We start from the raw sequence: 19,185 nt of genomic DNA, 5'->3' as shown, positions 1-19,185 counted from the left end.
TGTTTTGAAAGCTTTACTTGTCATAGCTCCAAGCCAAATGGTGAAACCAAATGGTGAAACCAAATGGTTTAGTTCCTATGAAAATTAGAGAAAGTACACGATTCTATCCATATTTTAAGGTACATTATTTCATCTTTTGTTAAAATTTTCTGCTAATTCATCTTTGTTATTTTTTTTTTAAAAAATGTGATTTAACCTTTCTTTTTAATTTATTTCAGAATTGTGTAGGGGCACTAGATGGTACACATATACCTGCAAGGGTAGTTGGACGAGAGGTGGCAAGTTATCGTAACCGAAAAAGAACAATATCACAAAATGTGTTAGCTGTATGTAACTTTGATTTGGAGTTCATATATGTTCTTAGTGGATGGGAAGGTTCAGCACACGATTCAAAAGTATTAAATGACGCTTTAACTAGAAGAACAAACAATTTCCAAGTACCAGAAGGTAAAAATTTACAATTTATTTATAAATTACATGTCTAACAATTATTAATATTTATCTTTTATACATTTTAGGTAAATTCTATCTAGTTGATTGTGGCTTTGCAAATCGAGTCAATTTTTTGGCTCCATTTCGTGGTGTTCGATACCATCTACAAGAATGGACTGGCCAAGGACGTGATCCTAGCACTGCATCCGAATTATTCAATCTTCGTCATGCTAGTTTGAGAAATGTGATCGAAAGGATATTTGGAATGTTTAAATCGAGGTTTGCGATTTTTAAATCTGCACCTCCTTTTTCTTACAAAAAACAAGCTGGATTAGTATTAGCATGTGCAGCGTTGCATAACTTCCTTCGTAAAGAATGCCGATCAGATGTTGGTGAATTTCCTGCTGAAGAAGACACTCAACAATCCGCAACGACTACGAATCAAGTTGTTCAAGAGCCTTTAGGAACACAAGAGCAAGATAGAGAAAATGCAAATACTTGGAGAAAGACTATAGCAGAAGATATGTGGAGAGATGCTACGAGTTAAGATGATCCATAGATTTTATTTATTAGTTTTATGATTTTATAATAAAATTGCTACACTCAATAAAATATTGTAGTACTTATTATTATTTTTCTTTCAGTTTTAATATTAAATATTTTATTCGTGAAAATTTTAAAATATACAATTCAACAATTTCATAGAATTTAGAGGAATTAGTATTCTATCAAATTTATGTATACTCCTTTAAAATCTATCATAAAAAGAATTGGATCAATGCATTAAAATCTGATCAATTCTTTTAAAATACTGCAGAAGCTTTTACATATGAATTCATTCAAATTCAATTATATTCCTGGATCCAATACCACCCCCTTAAACAATGCAATGGTCAGAAACTAATTAAGCGTGTCGTTCTGCTAGTCTCAAATCAGTGTGAACAAGGTGTGTGTGTGTGTGCTGACGAAGATTCGTTTACAAAACCCCCTTGCGAAATTAAGATAATTAATCTGCATTGCCAACATCAAAGTCCTTTTTTAATTATATTAAAGACGGTGTTTATAAAATTTCAAATTTCTGACCAAAAACCAATATTAACGGTGACTAGTGTACATACATGCATGTGAAGTCTTAAAATATGAAAAAGTCTTACATCTTAATCTGCATTACCAACATCAAAGTCCTTTTTAATTATAGTAAAGACGGTATTTATAAAATTTCAAATTTCTGACCAAAAAGGAAAGTAATGGTGATTAGTGCATGATTACATGCATTAGTGCATGATTACATGCATGTAAAGTCTTAAAATATAAGCCTTTTTCAAAAAAAAAAAGTCTTAAAATATGAGAAAAATTAAAGTCTTACAAATATATTTCCTTGTGGAAAACGCCAGGTATATTTATTCGTATGGTGATTGATTAACTATTATATGTCGGTCAAATTGATGGTTCGTCACGTTTTTGTAATGAATGAATAATACGTTCAAATTTCCTCGTCGTATAAAAGAAAAACTAAAGTGTCTGATTCTCTTTCTATGGGTTTACCATCATCTTTTGCAGGGACACTGTAAAAAGAAGAAGAAAAAAAAACAGTTCTCTCCCCCTTAAAATCTCCAAACGTAACGTACCTTGTCAGAAGATTTGCTATAAACTCCGACCTGGTTTACACATTATTTATCAAAAAGTGTTTTAGTAATTATCATATTTCTTAATTATTACTTTATCATTTTCTGAATACATTTTATCTATAATTATTAAATTACATTTGAAAAGAATAACACTAAGAAATTTGATTAAATTTATGCATTATTAAAAAAATTCCTTTAAAAAAACTATACTTTAATGATTTCATATAAAACGTATTATGCTTTATACCAAATGTAGATACAACATTCTTGTCATTTACTACAACAAACAGACCTTAAAGCAAACGAAGAACAACATATTGATAAGTTTTAACATTACTAGGTAAGGAACCCACACGATATCGCGCGTAAACTCTTTATAAAAAAAAATATACCACTTTATATTTTATGGTTCTATATTAAAACTTCTTTATTTACTTTTTAAAATGTTTTCGTATCAAAATTTAGATTACATGTGTTTATATTCATTTGTACAAATAATACTAAAATGTATATTTATAGTTTAAATTATAACTAAAATACAAATACGTCAATAAAAATTAAGATATACCCCTTATATTATTTTAAGTAAGTTACTCTAAAATTTTGAATGCAAGGTAGTATTTTTAAAAATTAATTAGTATATCATGCCCCCAATTCTTTATAAAAAAAAACTAAAGGGTTGACGACCAAACATTGCAATGGTTAGCTAATGATTACAATAGTTACCACCAAAAATTGAAAGGACTTAGACCATTTCCAATGGTACACAGTTTTTTTTCTTCTATATTGCACTCTAAAATAGAGTAACTCTATTATAGGGTTGGATTTCCTCCAATGGTTCACTTTATAATAGAGTTACTCTATAATAGAGTGGAACGTAGAGTAATGTTATTTTTTTACTCTATATTTGGAGTGAAAAACAACATTACTCTATATTTCACTCTATTAGACTATCTCCAATAGAACACTATTTTTTCCTCTATATTTTACACTAAAATAGAGTAACTCTATTATAGAGTTGAATTTGGTCCAATGATTTACTCTATAATAGAATGAAATATAAAGTACCTTATTTTTTACTCTATATTTTTTACTCCAAATATAAAGTAAAAAACAACATTCCCCTATATTTTACTCTATTATAAAGTAACTATATTATAGAGTGAACCATTGGAGCAAATCCAACTCTATAATAGAGTTACTCTATTATAGAGTGAACCATTGGAGCAAATCCAACTCTATAATAGAGTTACTCTATTTTTGTGCAAAATATAGAGGAAAATATAGTGTTCTATTGGAGATGCCCTTATAAAGTAACTCTATTATAGAGTAAATCATTGGAGAAAATCCAACTCTATATAATACTCTACTTTAGTGTGAAATATATAGGAAATTTTTTTGTGCCATTGGAAATGCCCTTATCACCAAAATATATAATTACCAACAATTACAATGGTTCATAAACAAAGAGTGCAATGGTCCATGACCAGAGGATGCAATTACCAATAGTTAAAAAAAAATATCTAGACAAATATAATAGTTCACTTAAACAATTTTTAAGAATCACTTACATCTTCAACAATTCTTCTTCATTTAAATGTAATAAGGGAATTAATACATTAATAAATACCACATATATAAAATTTAGATTACATGTGTTTATATTCATTTGTACAAATAATACTAAAATGTATATTTTATAGTTTAAATTATAACTAAAGTACAAATACGTCAATACCAATTAAGATATACCCCTTATATTATTTTAAGTAAGTTATTCTAAAATTTTGAATGCAAGGTTGTATTTTTAAAAATTAATTAGTATATCATCCCCCCAATTCTTTATAAAAAAAAACTAAAGGGTTGACAACCAAACGTTGCAATGGTTAGCTAATGGTTACCCCCAAAAATTGCAAAGACTTAGACTATCTCCAATGGTACATAATTTTTTTTCTTCTATATTGCACTCTAAAATAGAGTAACTCTATTATAGAGTTGGATTTACTCCAATGGTTCACTTTATAATAGAGTGGAATGTAGAGTAATGTTATTTTTTTATTCTATAATCGGAGTGAAAAACAACATTACTCTATATTTCACTCTATTAGACCATCTCCAATAGAACACTATTTTTTCTTCTATATTTTACACTAAAATAGAGTAACTCTATTATAGAGTTGAATTTGGTCCAATGGTTTACTCTATAATAGAGTGAAATATAAAATATCTTATTTTTTACTCTAAATATAGAGTAAAAAACAACATTCCTCTATATTTCACTCTATTATAAAGTAACTCTATTATAGAGTGAACCATTGAAGCAAATCCAACTCTATAATAGAGTTACTCTATTTTAGTGCAAAATATAGAGGAAAATATAATGTTCAATTAGAGATGCCCTTATAGAGTAAATCATTGGAGAAAATCTAACTCTATATAATAGAGTTACTCTGCTTTAGTGAGAAATATATAGGAAGTTTTCTGTGCCATTGGAAATGCCCTTATCACCAAAATATATAATTACCAACAATTACAATGGTTCATAAACAAAGAGTGCAATGGTCCATGACCAGAGGACGCAATTACCAATAATTAAAAAAAAATATCTAGACAAATATAATAGTTCACTTAAACAATTTTTAAAAATCACTTACATCTTCAACAATTCTTCTTCATTTAAATGTAATAAGGGAATACATTAATAAATATCACATATATCAAACTCATGCATCAATTAAAATGTTCATAATAAATATATATGTGTTCATGGTTTACTTTTGGTTAATATTTATCTATTAATAAATAAAATTATCATTTATTCCAAATGTTTTATCTGAAACCCGAATAAAAGAAACCAAATCAGACAAAAAACACACCAATTGACAATCTAAACTATAAAATATAATTGAAAGGCACATTAAATTTTATAAATATACACTATATAAAATAATGATATCACCCAACAAATCGAATTACTCAAATATAAAGATCTTTTTAATCTTATTACAATGTAAAAAATAGATATGAAAATGAACGAAAAAATCTCATTAAAAACCTAAGCAATTTTAGAATGAATAGACACATCTTTAGACTTCTTATAACCTCTTAAATATTATGAAATTTGTATAATAAGAAGACATATCCTTAAACAAAAGATAACTCCTTAAAAATCTATGCAGTTTTAAAAATGAAAAGACATGTCACTAAAAATGTAAATCATTAGACATTTTGACAATCACAGAAAAACCAATGCAACTTTAAAGAACAAAAGACACAATTTTAAACATTTTTGGATAACTATTATTGAGATATATTTAATATTTGTATTTGTTTTCAGAGGTAAGAATCCATACTTACCCACACCTCGCTCTCTTTTTACTTAAATTACCGCCTAATACAACTAAGTACATATATATGATAAATAGTTTTTACATCAGCTGTTTTGTGCTTAAATGAGAGTTTAGGTTTTCAATAACCAGAATTTTTTATTTCCTAACTTATAGTTCTCAAAGATTCATTGATATTTTTGTGGTGTACAGTATACCCTGAGTACAAGAAAAATAGTATGAGATATAAAAGATACAATTATTAATATATTTTATTTTTACATATATAATATTATTAAAATAATATGTTATCCAACAAATTGTACCACCGGATTATTTTTAGAATATTTTTAAGATTATTTCCAAGAATCTATCATTATTTAAGTATAATTAGTAGCACATATATAAATTCATGCATTAACGGAAATATACATATATAAATAATTTTTATTGATTTAATTTTTAATACTCCCTAAAATTAATATAATACTATTATATGTAAAATAATATAGAATTAAGAATTATAATGAAATGTTTTTACATAATATTATAATTCTTAAATTATAATGTAAAAACCATATATATATATATATATATATATATATTTGTAAATTATGATAACTTAAACAATTAAGTTAATCAAGAAACCAAATTATCTTTTAAAAAATAGACTATTTTAAAAAATTATATAAACATAGATATAAAAATGAATGAAAGAGACATCTCTTTAAAAATCTATGCAATTTTAAGATAAAATACACATCTATAGACATTTTGACAACCCTCTAAAATATATAAAATTTATAGAATGAAAAGATATATTTTAGATGTTATAAAAATCTCTTAAAAACAAATACAATTTTTGGGACCAAAATATCTATTATTATGAGAAGAAAAATTAACGTGGTAGAGAATTTTTAGACTCATGTATCCAAAGAGTATCGGTTCATTTTGATCAGGTTTCATTTTAAGTAGGTTTTACTTCTATGCACAAAAAGTAGGTTCTACTTCATTTAAATTTGGTTATATTCTATTTTGTTATCTCTAAATATTTTAAAAATCATCAGGTATCATTTGGTTCTTTTTCGGTTACCTGAAACTCATCGAAATTTTATAAATATTATTTAAAGAAATCATATTAAATGCTGGAATATGTATAATTTCTGGAAATATAATAAAAACTGAAATATTTATAGAAAATGCACTGTTATCGCTTATAATTTATTTGGTTACTTACCACTTTGTACATGTATAAGTTTTTTGAAAAATGTGTAAACGTACCTTTGTATGGGTTAATGATGAATATGTCTGGTATCTGACTTAGAAATGAATGTATAAACCTTGAACCATGCATTTGTATGGGTTAATGATGAAAAATGACTAGAATCTAATTTATAAATGAATGTAAGAATCATGAGAAAAAAACAACAGTCACTAAATATTTTCATTTGTATTCTCTCTTTTCCAAGCGTCATATATATTATATATGGCACAACCAAAAGATACATTGCAAAAAGTCGCGCCTGTTCGTTTGAAGAAATACAAAAATTAGATTTTCATAACAATTAGTTTACTAAATTGGTATACGACCCAACCATGGGTGCAAACCATAGAAAATGACTGCACAAATAGTATTTCCAAAAGTACGTTAGCTTGTATTGACATTTTGTTGTTCCAAACCTGATAAATATACTTACTGATATCAACGTTTTATTAAGTTTAATTTGTGAAATTAATTTGTTAAAGAGTATAAATTATTTTTCTAGATTTCCTAAAAATTAGTAAATAGAAATGAACAAATAAGAAAAGACACATTCATAGATCATGTTCATAAAATTTAGATAAAATACTTATCTTTAAATATTTATTTAAATTTCTAAAGGCATAATAAATAAAAATAAAAATAAACAAAACAAAACAAAATTAACATCCCAAAAAAACTATGCAGTTTTGAATATGAAAGATACATATTATATCTTTTTCGTAATTTTATTATTAATAATTTTGGAAAAATATGGAATTATATTTTTTTTTAATCATACATATTCTGCTTAATCAATATATAATGACCGATGACACAAACACCTCAATACGATAAAAAGTTGTTTGCATCGATTTTTTATGCTTAAGTAAAAGTTTGTACAACCAGCCAAAAATAAATAGCGTGAGATATAAAAGAAAAAGTTTACTAATATGTTTAAATTCATAGATATATAATATGATTAAAATTTTAAATTACCCAACAAGTAGAATTTTATAATGTATTTGCATAATTTCTAAAAATAATTTAAAAGGTATATAAAATAGATATGCAAATTATATGATGAAAAGACACATTTTTAGACATTTTGACGATTTCTTAGAAACCAATGAAAATTTTCTCATGTTTATATGTCAATGAAACTCTCTTTATTCTATTTGTAATTTTATGTTTTTATTGTTGTTGTTATTCTGGTTGTGATTTGACGCCGCCACGGTTCTTTAAGTAGAAGACTAAATATTACAATGGTTGACAATCAAATATTGAAATGGTTAGTTAATGTTATAATGGTTAACACCAAAAATTGCAATGTTTCACCACCAAAAATTGCAATGATTTATCACCAGAAATTGTAGTCACCAACGGTTCTAATGATTCAATGTATAACCAAAGTACATCACTGTGAAAAGATGCATCTTTAATTTTTTCGAAAACTAATAAATTTTTAAGATGAAAAGACACATCCCTTAACATTTTTTTTGTATATCTATTAATTAATTCTAAGAACTGCCTAATGACTCTCGTTCATGATGCTAAAGTAAAGCTTTACAGAAAGAAAAAAAAATATAGAAAACAAGACTTAAAAAGAAGAGGCAATAAAAGGTGCAATAACTTGAATATCAATCCTGCACGAGATAGGTTCTCCCTGATAGCTTCGCCATTCAAGTCGTTTATATTTGGTGTTTCTTGAAGAAATTCCTCATAAATGCACCGAAACATGTCTGTGAAATGCCTGAAGTGTGTTTCTTCTTTTTTATCTTTGGGGGAAAGAACTGCAGGATGAATTCTTTAACTGTCCCCGCTATATTCAATTTCTCTTTATATAAACCGACTACATTTTGAAAATGAAACAGGGAAGTTGATTCTCGATCAACATGAGATCTTGTTTCACATCTGCAATGTGCTAAGGGTTGTCATGTGAATTTTCACCATGCCTCAAGTGTAAGCTCAAGATTGTGAGCGTGTTCGAGCTGAGCTAAGAGTGTGTTACACAGTGCGGTGATTGTGTAACACAGTATGACGAGTTTGCTACGAGTGATGACGTGCCACAAACTTATGGAAATAGAAGATATTGCTTGGACGTGAAGCAAAGAAGATCTTCTAGTTTGCAAGATTTTAGGAAATATAATATTGTCTTTTTCGTGTCTACTTAATGAGATAATCTAAGAGAGTTTTAGGTTAAGCGTTAAGTGAGAAAAAGCTAGAACAAGAGGTTTGTTCTTGTCGGCTACAGAGATCAAGTAACAGGTGTTTAGCTTGGGTCTATGTGATTTAGAGATTAGAAACTGGTATGTCGCTAGTCGTGTGTGACTGAGCATAAATCAGATTAAACAGATCTAGGGGATTGTTTAAAAGGTTTCTAATATACAAGAAAGTGTTCTTGAAATCTCTTGTGTGTGAGTTATAATTTGGGTGTTTCTAAACTTTCATTTGTCATGTGAATTTTCATCATGCCTCAAGGATTGGTACACAAGTATATTGATACCCGAGTACTTACATCAGCCAACAAATAGAATTACTATAACATCTATGGATAATTTCTAAAATTATTTCAAAAGGTATATAAAATAGATATAAAATGAACAAAAAGATAATTTTTTAAAAAAATATGCAAATTATAAGATGAAAAGACACATTCTTAGATATTTGACAAATTAAAAAAAACTAATGAAACTTTCTCATGATTATGTGTCATTTGCAAATGTTTTTGATGATCTTTAAACAATGAAATTTTATTTTTCCTATTCTATTTGTAAATTTTGTTATTTTCTGGGTTTTTTGTTTTTGTTTTATGATTTGACACTGCATACAATTCTTTATATATAAAAAAACTAAATATTGCAATGGTTGACAAGGAAACATTGCAATGGTTAGCTAATGGTTGCAATGTCGTTTAATATCAAAAATTGCAATGATTCAATAATAAAGGTACAAGCACCAATAATTACAATAGTTTTTCACCAAAAATTGCAAAGGTCTATTGTAGTCTCCAACGGTTACAATGTTTCAATGTGTCACCAAAACATTTTATTATGAAAAGATTCATTTTTATGATGAAAAATATATATCATTACAGAAAAGATACATCTTTAGATATAGTTTTTAAATTAATAAAAGTTTACAACGAACATACACATTCAATAGTTGCATGTTGAAAATACAAAATTAATCTCATTTTTTATGAAAAGACACAACTTTTCAACATTAATTGAGATTGCTATTATTAATAGGTTAATTACATCAAAGTAACCTTAAAATCAAACAAAACACAACATAGTACAATCGCGATTTACTTTCCAATACTAAGAATGGCATCATAAATACATGTCTTGGAATACATGAACTGAAAAGAGAAACAATATATAGTAGACAGTAAATACAAGCACTACCCACAAAAGTTAATTACTTCTTAGTCAATGAAACGACAAGAGTGACACTCGTTTTGTTTCTGCAGCTCGCGTGGTTAGCCACATGGTGTGCATACCTATCAAATAAAATATCGATGATATCTTCTCCAAAGTGAGCAACGAGCATTGGCTCAGTAACTGCTCTTATACAATTAGCTTCATTGTATCCTGCCTCATAGTCATCTTCTTCGTTGTTGTTGTTACTAAGGCCAAGGTCGAATACATGTTTCTCTAAGTCATTGATTTCAAAAGAGCCTTCGTTTCCTATCACTTCTTCGAGTTCTTGTTCGTTTGGATCATAAAACGGCATGTTGAATTCATCCAGTTTTGATTCACTCACGTGGCCCTGTTAATAAAAAGATTGATATGATGAGGACCATGTCTAAATTCAATATACTAAAATAACCCTAATAATTTTGGTCTTTGTATTTTAGTAAGACGCCGAAACAATGCTAAAATATAGTTCAGTTAACATAAAGACAAAATAACCTTAATAATTTTGGTCTTTGTATTTGAGCTAGTTGGTTTGTTCTTTAACATTTAATAAAATCAAATGGGCATATTAAAAATGTTTGAATAGACGTGAAGAATTTGATTTTATATACCTCGAAGACTAGGTCACGGAGAGATTTGGATAGTAATGTCCAAAAGTGACAACAATCTCTATACAATGGATCACTGTTAAGAGTGTTTCTACCAATGAAGGTGAGAACCATGCGTCCATTAGAGACAATTTCTTCAGAACGTAACCTTAGAAACAGGGTGAAGTCTTTTTGGAACTGATTCAAGTAAGCTTTGTATGTACTTTGAGGACTTGAACCTGTTATGTACACACTTCCCTTATCATTCACATGCTTTTCAGGAACCTATATATAAACACATAATCACATCATATATATATCAAATAACTCAATGTTTTTATATATACAAGTAAAAACGTTACAACAGTCTTTCAATTTGCTAAGTACCTTAGAGAGAAAATGGAGAGCATAACAGGAATGTACAAAATGGAGGCTGTTGCGAGAGAAGAGCCTAGCGTAGAAGGAGCCTGGTGCTCCATAGACGAAACATGATGATTTGTTTGTGATCATGAGCTCGTTGTTGAAGAAAGGTACGAATTTGAAAGTCGTGTTGAAATCATTCTCCGGGAGATCATTCAGACAACAATCGATTTCTGGTGGGTTTTGGTTTAATTGTTGGCACAACACATTGACGGTGTTGATGATCTCAGATATAGCCACAAATGAGTTCTGTCCGGATGAACAACCCAGTTCAGCAACTTTGATGTAGCCTGGAAAGTCCAAGTTCATCATCATGTCTTCTGTGTTTTTTACCAATACTGGTCTGGCCATTGATAAAACTCTTCTCTAGAAACCAAAGAAAATATGCTAGTTAGAAAAGTGTTTTTCTCTCTATTCCAAAGTGAGATTATTTCGATAATTCGTTTTTAAAGATCAAGGAAAAAATATGGATTGTGATAGATATATATTGGAAATCATATAATATTTCGATCCGTGACATATAATACATCACATTAAAAGGGACCCAACTTTACATGATGACGACGACCATATATAATTTATTCATTTTATATTACTGTTTTATACATTGTATGTTTTTTATTATTTTGTGCGTGTGTCAAATATGAGCTTAAGAGTTAAAAAGGGGGAAATATGACTTCCAGATAAATCTCATCCTTATAAGAACCTGCTGACAACCTTTTTGTCCTAGGTGCCATCATTTATTAATTTTTTTGATTAATATTTTATTTTAACTTTGCTTGACAAGAAACCGTCACTAACCCTAGTACTGACGACTATGTTGACCCAGTAATTCTGTATCAAGTTAAAGATACGCCCAACATGTTTGTATTTGACTAATAACATATAGGCATAAGGTATATCTGTGAAAAACACCTAACGATTTTACCAAAAAAAAAAATAACCTAACGATCATTGTCTTATCTCAGTCAAACTTCTTAAAACAAAGTAGACATAGTTTACAAAAAAAACAAAGTAGACATATGACTTGAATGAATTTGATTGGGAAATAGATTATGAAAGTTCTTTTTATAATTCAAGTTCATGAATTGACATACGAATTTAGATCCACTGTATAAGAACAAAGTCTTGATATGATTCGAACACAATCACGGTAAAGATACGTCGAATATGTTTATATTTAATTAACATAAATACTATATATATATATTTTATAAGAAATATACCTGTCGAGCATTTGCTTATCTCATTTTAAATTTTAACATCTTTTACGTACTTTGTTTTCCTCTATTTAAGTTGAAACTTCTGAAAAGCAAACTAAACATATGATTTAAATGAATTTGATCAGGAAAAAAATATGAAAATCCTCTTTATAATGTCTATTCCAGTAGTGTTCATCAAAGAGAATCCAATATATATAGACAGATCTGATATATCATGTGTGTTAGCTTTAAGCACAAAATCACACACATATGTATTGGTACTGGTTGATAATTTATAGTTTTCTATATATAAATGTTGTAGTAGTTGGTAATTTATAAGTTTTGATCTATTTCCTGCATAGTCTATTTGGATTATGTTCGTTCATATCAAAACTTTGGTCTTATGCTGCAGATTTAAATTCATTTGTCAATTTTATGAACTTGAAAATCAGTTGGTTAACGTTTTAAGTTTAACAATTTGATAATCATGAAGTGATTGAGAAAAACCTGAAGAAGGGAATTGGCAGAGTAACTGTTAGCTCCATCTCCACCACTCATACGTAGCGCTCTCACAAACGCATATTCATCATCACTCTTATCATCATCACAGCTGCATGGCGATACAATTATTATATTTGTTGAATTGTTGGTACATATACAAAAAGTACCGTGCATATATGTATATATATATATGAAACAATGAAAGGAAATAAACTAAACTCTGCACATATAAGCGTTGTTAAAATGAATTAGAGAGAAGAACCTTAAGGAAGGAATGGTGTCGACAAATCTTGAACCCATTAAGTTTATCGTACTTACTAGTAATAAGATTCAATGAGAATTGTTAGAAGATGGTGTGTGTGTGTGTGTGTTGAGAATGCACCTCACACACTTTCTATTTATAGAGAGATGGAACTTGATCAGAGGTGCCACATTAGAAAAACATGAAACGCGCAAAGTATACTCAAAGTCGTTACCCTAGAGATTAATTAATTAAGAAACTCATTAATTAATGTCATTTGATGCTTTGGTTAATTTAAAACACCACGAAAATAAGGCCAAGTCTACAGAATATTCTTTCTCGTTTTACGTTTTGTAAGATTATACATATGAGTAATACAATATAACCTCTATAAATTAATAATGTTGAGACTTTGAAATTTTATTAATTGATAGAGATACTAATTTACAAAAATTTCTTTATTTAGATTTTTTATTTTAAGATATATTTATTCTAAGGTAAGAAAAATATTTGATTTTAGTGTATAAACATTAATTGTTATTTTTTTTAAATTTGAAATTTATATTAATTTTATTATATTTTTTGTGTATATAATATATATTGCATATAACATAAATATGGTTTTAGATATAATATTACTAAGTTTCATCAAAAATATATTAAGTGTTAAGAAAATATTGAAGATAATTTCATTGTGAATATAAAACAAATAATATAGCAATAGATTCTTACTTATATAAAATATGTATACATATAGATTACTAATTTATAATTTTAATAAGACCATATATTTACATAAAATATTTTTTAAAAATATTATCTTATTATTTTATCGAATTGTGTCAAATTTTGAACCGACGAACATTCATGTTTTTAAAATAGAAGTATTTGTGATTTTCTCGACTCTCAACTGAGATTTGATTTTTTTATTTATTAGTAGTATTTTGGATCAAACTGGAATACATAACAATTCAAAGCAGATATTAGAAATGTTTTTATGATACTACTAAAAATGTTTTAGATCTGGTGATTAATTTAAAGGAGAAGAAATAAAAATATGAAACCCAAAAAAACTCGTATTTTGTTATTGTTGGCGATAATCTTTTGTGTTGATAAAGACAAAAAGTGATCAAATATACAATTAGTACTACACTATTCAAAATAGTAGGATACATTTCACAGGTCAAATTAGTTTCATAATAAAATGTCTACACAACAAGAATTTAAATTATCAAAATGAACGAGAATATGCCATTGAGCTGATTAAATATTAAAAGTGCGAAGGTCAGAAACTAACAGTGACGAAGCTTCTTCTCTGCTAATCTCAAATAAGTGTGAACAGAGTACGTGCTGACGAGCATTCGTTTAATCAAATGAGAACAGATTGGTACTTAAATTAACATGCATCAAGGTATTTTTAATTATATCGTAGCCTTTGTTTATATATAATACACGACTTCTGACCGCAAAAGAATAATTAGTGGTGGTGTTCTCTCTCAAAAATTTTTTTTTGATGGTAGTGCATGTATTGTTTCACTATTTGTGTAAATTGTAAATGCATGTTCCATGCCATCTACGCCACAAAACTCCGATTTATATATAAAATTATTTCTTTTCGTACTCAATTATTCCAGCCCGTGAAGTGTGTGGTACGCCACGGTCGATTAGTCCACTCAAATTTCTAGGTATAAAGAAAGAAACAAGAGGTGGTCCTTCATGAAAATATGCTATATGTGGTCCATACATTACGATCCACATAAAACATATGTGAAAGACGAGCATGACAATCACATATAACACATGAAATCTTGGATCCCATTATCAAAGACGATATATTTTTGAGAAGTGTGAAGAATCAGACGATAATTAAAATATGTATAAAGAGGTGCCGTGGAAGCTACGTTGTTAGGGCTACGTACTATCTCTATCTGATCTTTGCCAAGACATATTAGTGGTGGTTGCCATAATTTTTCATGTTGTGGTGTCTTAGTTCTAGCTGGTAAAGTAACCGAAAATACATGTTCGTTTGTGAGGAGGTTAATAACGAAATAATGAAGTTTTAACAACCCAATTTCAAAGTATATGAATGTGTATGGTCTTATAATATGCATTGTCCCAAATGTACACGTGTCTACTTTATACGACACATAATCCTTAACACCATGTGGAACACGAAAATCCGATTTATATATCTCTTCTTTTTTTCGTACTAATTAAATAAGGTCGATCAAAATGTCACGTTTTCCTCAAGAGGAAATGAGAGCTTTACCATTTGACATATTTTGGGCTTCCATTATAACACTTCGAGTTACTTTAGACATGAGGTGTACTTTTGAATTACTTTTTAATTTTTTTGGTCGAAAATACCCCCAACAAAAAAAAAGAATCATGATTAAACAATGTCTCGTTGGTTTTGTTTTAATCCGTTGGTTTTGTTTTAATCAATAGTTAGAATTAACGTTTGCAATTAACAATTGGCAGTTTTATGGTGAATTTCTACAATCCATAAAACTGCCAATTGGGGAGTTTAGGATAAGAATCATGACCGCACATCCTTATCCTCTCATCACAATATCCTTTCCCACAATTGGCAATCCTACAATTTCTAATGGCTGAGATTAAAAATAATTTTTTTTTTTTGGATGGAAGTGGATGGAGGAGCTTGTGTTCATGTGGTCAAGGTCTGAGATATTGTGATGAGAGGATAAGGATGTGTGGTCATGGATAGAGGTTTTGGTGGGAAAGGCTAATGTTACATGGTTAGGAGTGAAAGTTACGTGGTTAGGATCAGCAGCGATGTGGGGAGTGGTGGAGGTGTTGTGTTTTGGCGACATGGAGATGTGGTCATGGTAAGTAGCGTTTAGCTGGACAGCTATAGGTATGTATTGTGGCCTGGTGGAGAGGAAGAGGTTAAAGACAATGTTGGTGTGGTCAATGGCTTCGTGGATAGGTGCAATAGGTGTTGGGAGAGGGGCAGAGGTGTTGTGGTTAGACGAGATGGAGTTGTGGTCAACTGTTCATCAGTCACAGCATCGTTCACAAAGGGGATGGTCTAATTCAATCGAAAGTTTCAATTTAAGCAAGAACTTGATATCAAGGATAGTAAAAATGAAAACGATATGTAACTAGGAAATATCTTTCATTGTGAAAGTTTCGGCTGTGAGAAAGTATCGGCATAGTGTGTTTTCGTCGGCAGTTCGGTTTTCTACTCTGCAACTGCAAAAATGGAAAATAGATCTAGGTTAATCCAAAACAGAGGGGTTTGCAAGAACTTATCAAGAGCCCGTGACGGCGCACAAGTTTCTACTCACCGTCATAGAAAGAGGCGACCTAGATGGAGTGGAAAATTGACATCGTAGGATTTGAGAAAGATTCATCAAGCTACAATCTATGAGTTTGAGGAGAAATTATGTATATATCGGTGACTAGGTTTGAAATCAGGGTAACGAGGAATTGATTTTCGATGGAAAAAAGGTAACTTCTTTACTTTTAATGACAGGGTTAATTTGGACATTGACACAGCAAAAAGTCCATGACATGTGGGAATTATGCAAGAATGATAAAGAGTGAGTATAAAATATGTCAAAGTGTAATTTTTTCAGAGGAAATAGGTCTCAATTATACGTCCAAGTTATATAATGTAGTCGATGTTTTGGAAAACGGGACCACAAGTTTATTCGAAAATGCCACAGGATTGTAAAAGAAACGTGAAAGAGAAGACAACCTCTAAACTTCCTTGTTTCGTTTTGATATGCAACATTTATAATGCATATCAAGGAAATTAATCAGTTGCGAGAGAATAATTGAAGGTTTTGTTTCATTCACCATGAATGGAGGAGATCTTGATACATCTTATATATACAACAAACTGATGAACGAAAGCAAAACATGAATCCACAACATGACAACATGAATAAATTAACACGTAACAATTTTTTTACATAAACATATATTTTGTTTGTAAAAAAAATATGTATTATACATAAAAATTGGTAATATACGTATAAATGGAGCAATATACGTATAAAAATACAAAAAATTCTTCTCCGCGTACTCCCTGATTTTTTCTCGCTTTTTCGATAAATCGCTAGGACCGGATACACTGCACGCGTAGCGCCTGGCGAGTTTCCGAACAAGACGGATAATGTATCTGGTTCTCGGTAAGTGATTAATAAATAGATGCAAATTCGTCAGAGACAGTTACTAACTAAATTTTATTAACTTTGTCAATTGTTTATTAATTTTTATATATTGAATATTTGGTGATATTATATATATATATTTCATTTTTGTTATTTTTTGTTATTTTTTTTAATTAATTTTTTAAACATCGTCGGAACGCGCGCTCTCGGTGTTTTCCTATAACCCTTGGCGACAAATTTACCGAGAACGAGTTTTTCTCGGTAACTTCCGAGAACATGCCGACTTCGTACCATTTCCGACCGAGCGTCGCTATGCGTGCCTTTTTCTTGTAGTGGTTGTATACTTGTATGTTGATGATTCGAGGACATGGTGAGAACCTTTCACAATCGCGGTCCCCTGTTTGTATATCATGTGCAAACCAGATGTCATGCAAAAATGGATGACCATGAGTATGTCGTCGGTGCTCCCTCGTAAGACTTTAAAAGTTTCTGATAAATTTATAATTTTTCCCTTAAATCTCATTTTGTTGATATATCTTAGATAAAATGCGGCATGTTCACAGATTTCAAAGCTCAGTGATAAGGTGTGTGGGTAAGTGGGTTATGTTACTATCACAAACCAGGAATACAATCCTCTTGTAGATTGGTTTATCTATTTTTAGTACTAGTACAAACCAGGACGTTCTCATTAGTGACAGTGGGCACATTTTACCAGTAGCTAGAACATTCACTGGTCAAAGCAAACTTAAAGGTATTATTCTATGTTAGGAGTGATGAGTTTGAATAGATTAGGTGATACCAAACATAGAGCTGACCTAATTATAAAGCGAAATCTGGTTACTTTTTATCGGGTTTTGGCATCATCTCTAGATAATTATAAATGCTTAACTCATTGAAAACGTTGTTGCAAAATTCTACTTGAATTAAGTTATTTTATCTGTTCAATAAAGATTGCAAAATATGTTTTTTTTAGAATAAAGATTGTAAAATATGTAAACCTTTCCGCAGAAGTCTCTAGCGCATCCAGAATTCTACACCCATGCTCTTTATTGAATCCTATCTCCCATCATAGACATTACCCATATTCTCCAGAATCCTTTTTGATTATACGAGTCTGTATATATATATATATATGCTTGATATCAACACATAGTGGTCAATGTTCACCGGTTCAACAGGCGTAAGTCTATAAACTCCATAGCATCATCATCTATGTTTGAACCGAAATCGGTGCTGTGCAGGAGATAGACAGATTTCGATGGTGGGGTTAGGAGAGGTCTTCATTCTAAGCTTGAACTGGATGGATGGAGAGTAAGAGAGAATAAAAAGGGGTTAAATGATTATGGCTGGACCCGGTGAAGGGATGCCTAAGTACCCCAAATGGGGATCAAGCCAATCGTAGTTCTACAACGATGGGATCACAAGTGCTTAGATGAAAGCATGTGGAGAGATGTTTCTCTCTCTCTAGAAATAGAGAGAGGATGGAAAAAGGCTCCCAAAAGTCCTTTTAGAAGAAGAGTGAGTCCTTATTTATAGAAGGAAGAGGTCTAGGGTTTCCTAGTCACCTCATTTAAATGGACTGAGCCCATTATCTTATAGGCCTTGTTGGGGGCAAAGCTCATGTCCAACAGTAAGCCCCCCAGTTCGTTGAGAGAGATGAAATTGATCTCTATGAATTCTACGAAGAGGGTTTATAAGAAAATAGACTCAGTGCTTTTACATTTGATGACCCAAGCGAGTAGTACATTTACTAGGCGAGTTGACTGGAAAACTCATGCCTAGGGCGCGAGTTGTACTCTCGCTAGGGAAGTTTACTATGAACTCGTCCCTAGAAGCAGTAACTCGGCTAGTAACTCGTGCTTGAGCGAGGGAGAGTAGATGTACTCTTACTAGGCGAGTTGAGTGTAAACTCGTGCCTAAAGAAAGGCAAGTTTACTAAACTCGTGCCTAGATAGAGGCGAGTAGTACTTTTACTAGGCGAGTTGGCTAGTGAACTCATGCCTAGGACGCGAGTTGTACTCTCGCTAGGGGAGTTTACTATGAA

At 30.1% G+C, this 19,185-nt stretch overlaps 2 protein-coding genes across 3 annotated transcripts; one reads left to right on the top strand and one right to left on the bottom strand.

The window, feature by feature from the left end:
* Positions 1 to 50: 50 nt before the first annotated feature.
* On the top strand, positions 51 to 979 carry LOC106330202 (putative nuclease HARBI1). The gene is made up of 3 exons (XM_013768721.1): positions 51 to 119; positions 219 to 414; positions 519 to 979. The coding sequence occupies exons 1-3, from the start codon at positions 51 to 53 to the stop codon at positions 977 to 979; spliced, it is 726 nt and encodes a 241-aa protein (XP_013624175.1).
* Positions 980 to 9,921: 8,942 nt separating this feature from the next.
* On the bottom strand, positions 9,922 to 13,142 carry LOC106329214 (salicylate/benzoate carboxyl methyltransferase-like). Of its 2 annotated transcripts, XM_013767825.1 has the most exons (6): positions 13,021 to 13,141; positions 12,765 to 12,867; positions 11,773 to 11,781; positions 11,023 to 11,295; positions 10,660 to 10,920; positions 9,922 to 10,400 (listed from the first exon to the last, which is right to left on the bottom strand). In XM_013767825.1, exons 1-6 carry the CDS (start codon positions 13,056 to 13,058, stop codon positions 10,050 to 10,052), a joined length of 1,035 nt encoding a protein of 344 aa, XP_013623279.1. In that variant the 5' UTR covers positions 13,059 to 13,141; the 3' UTR covers positions 9,922 to 10,049. The 2 variants fall into 2 exon arrangements, with proteins under 2 accessions (XP_013623279.1, XP_013623278.1); XM_013767824.1 differs by lacking the exon at positions 11,773 to 11,781 and having other exon boundaries at positions 11,023 to 11,421; positions 13,021 to 13,142.
* Positions 13,143 to 19,185: the final 6,043 nt, after the last annotated feature.

The sequence above is a fragment of the Brassica oleracea genome, chromosome C3 (genome assembly GCF_000695525.1).
Source record: "Brassica oleracea var. oleracea cultivar TO1000 chromosome C3, BOL, whole genome shotgun sequence".
Classification (NCBI taxonomy): domain Eukaryota; kingdom Viridiplantae; phylum Streptophyta; class Magnoliopsida; order Brassicales; family Brassicaceae; genus Brassica; species Brassica oleracea.
This window is presented reverse-complemented; position numbering and strand designations above follow the sequence as displayed.

Coding starts and splice junctions, on each gene's coding strand:
- LOC106330202 (XM_013768721.1), top strand. CDS start 51: ATGGTGAAACCAAATGGTTTAGTTCCTATGAAAATTAGAGAAAGTACA. Junction 120..218: donor GATTCTATCCATATTTTAAG/GTACATTATTTC, acceptor AATTTATTTCAG/AATTGTGTAGGGGCACTAGA. Junction 415..518: donor AGTATTAAATGACGCTTTAA/CTAGAAGAACAA, acceptor TATACATTTTAG/GTAAATTCTATCTAGTTGAT.
- LOC106329214 (XM_013767824.1), bottom strand. CDS start 13,058: ATGGGTTCAAGATTTGTCGACACCATTCCTTCCTTAAG. Junction 12,868..13,020: donor GACACCATTCCTTCCTTAAG/GTTCTTCTCTCT, acceptor ATCGCCATGCAG/CTGTGATGATGATAAGAGTG. Junction 11,422..12,764: donor CTGCCAATTCCCTTCTTCAG/GTTTTTCTCAAT, acceptor TTTGGTTTCTAG/AGAAGAGTTTTATCAATGGC.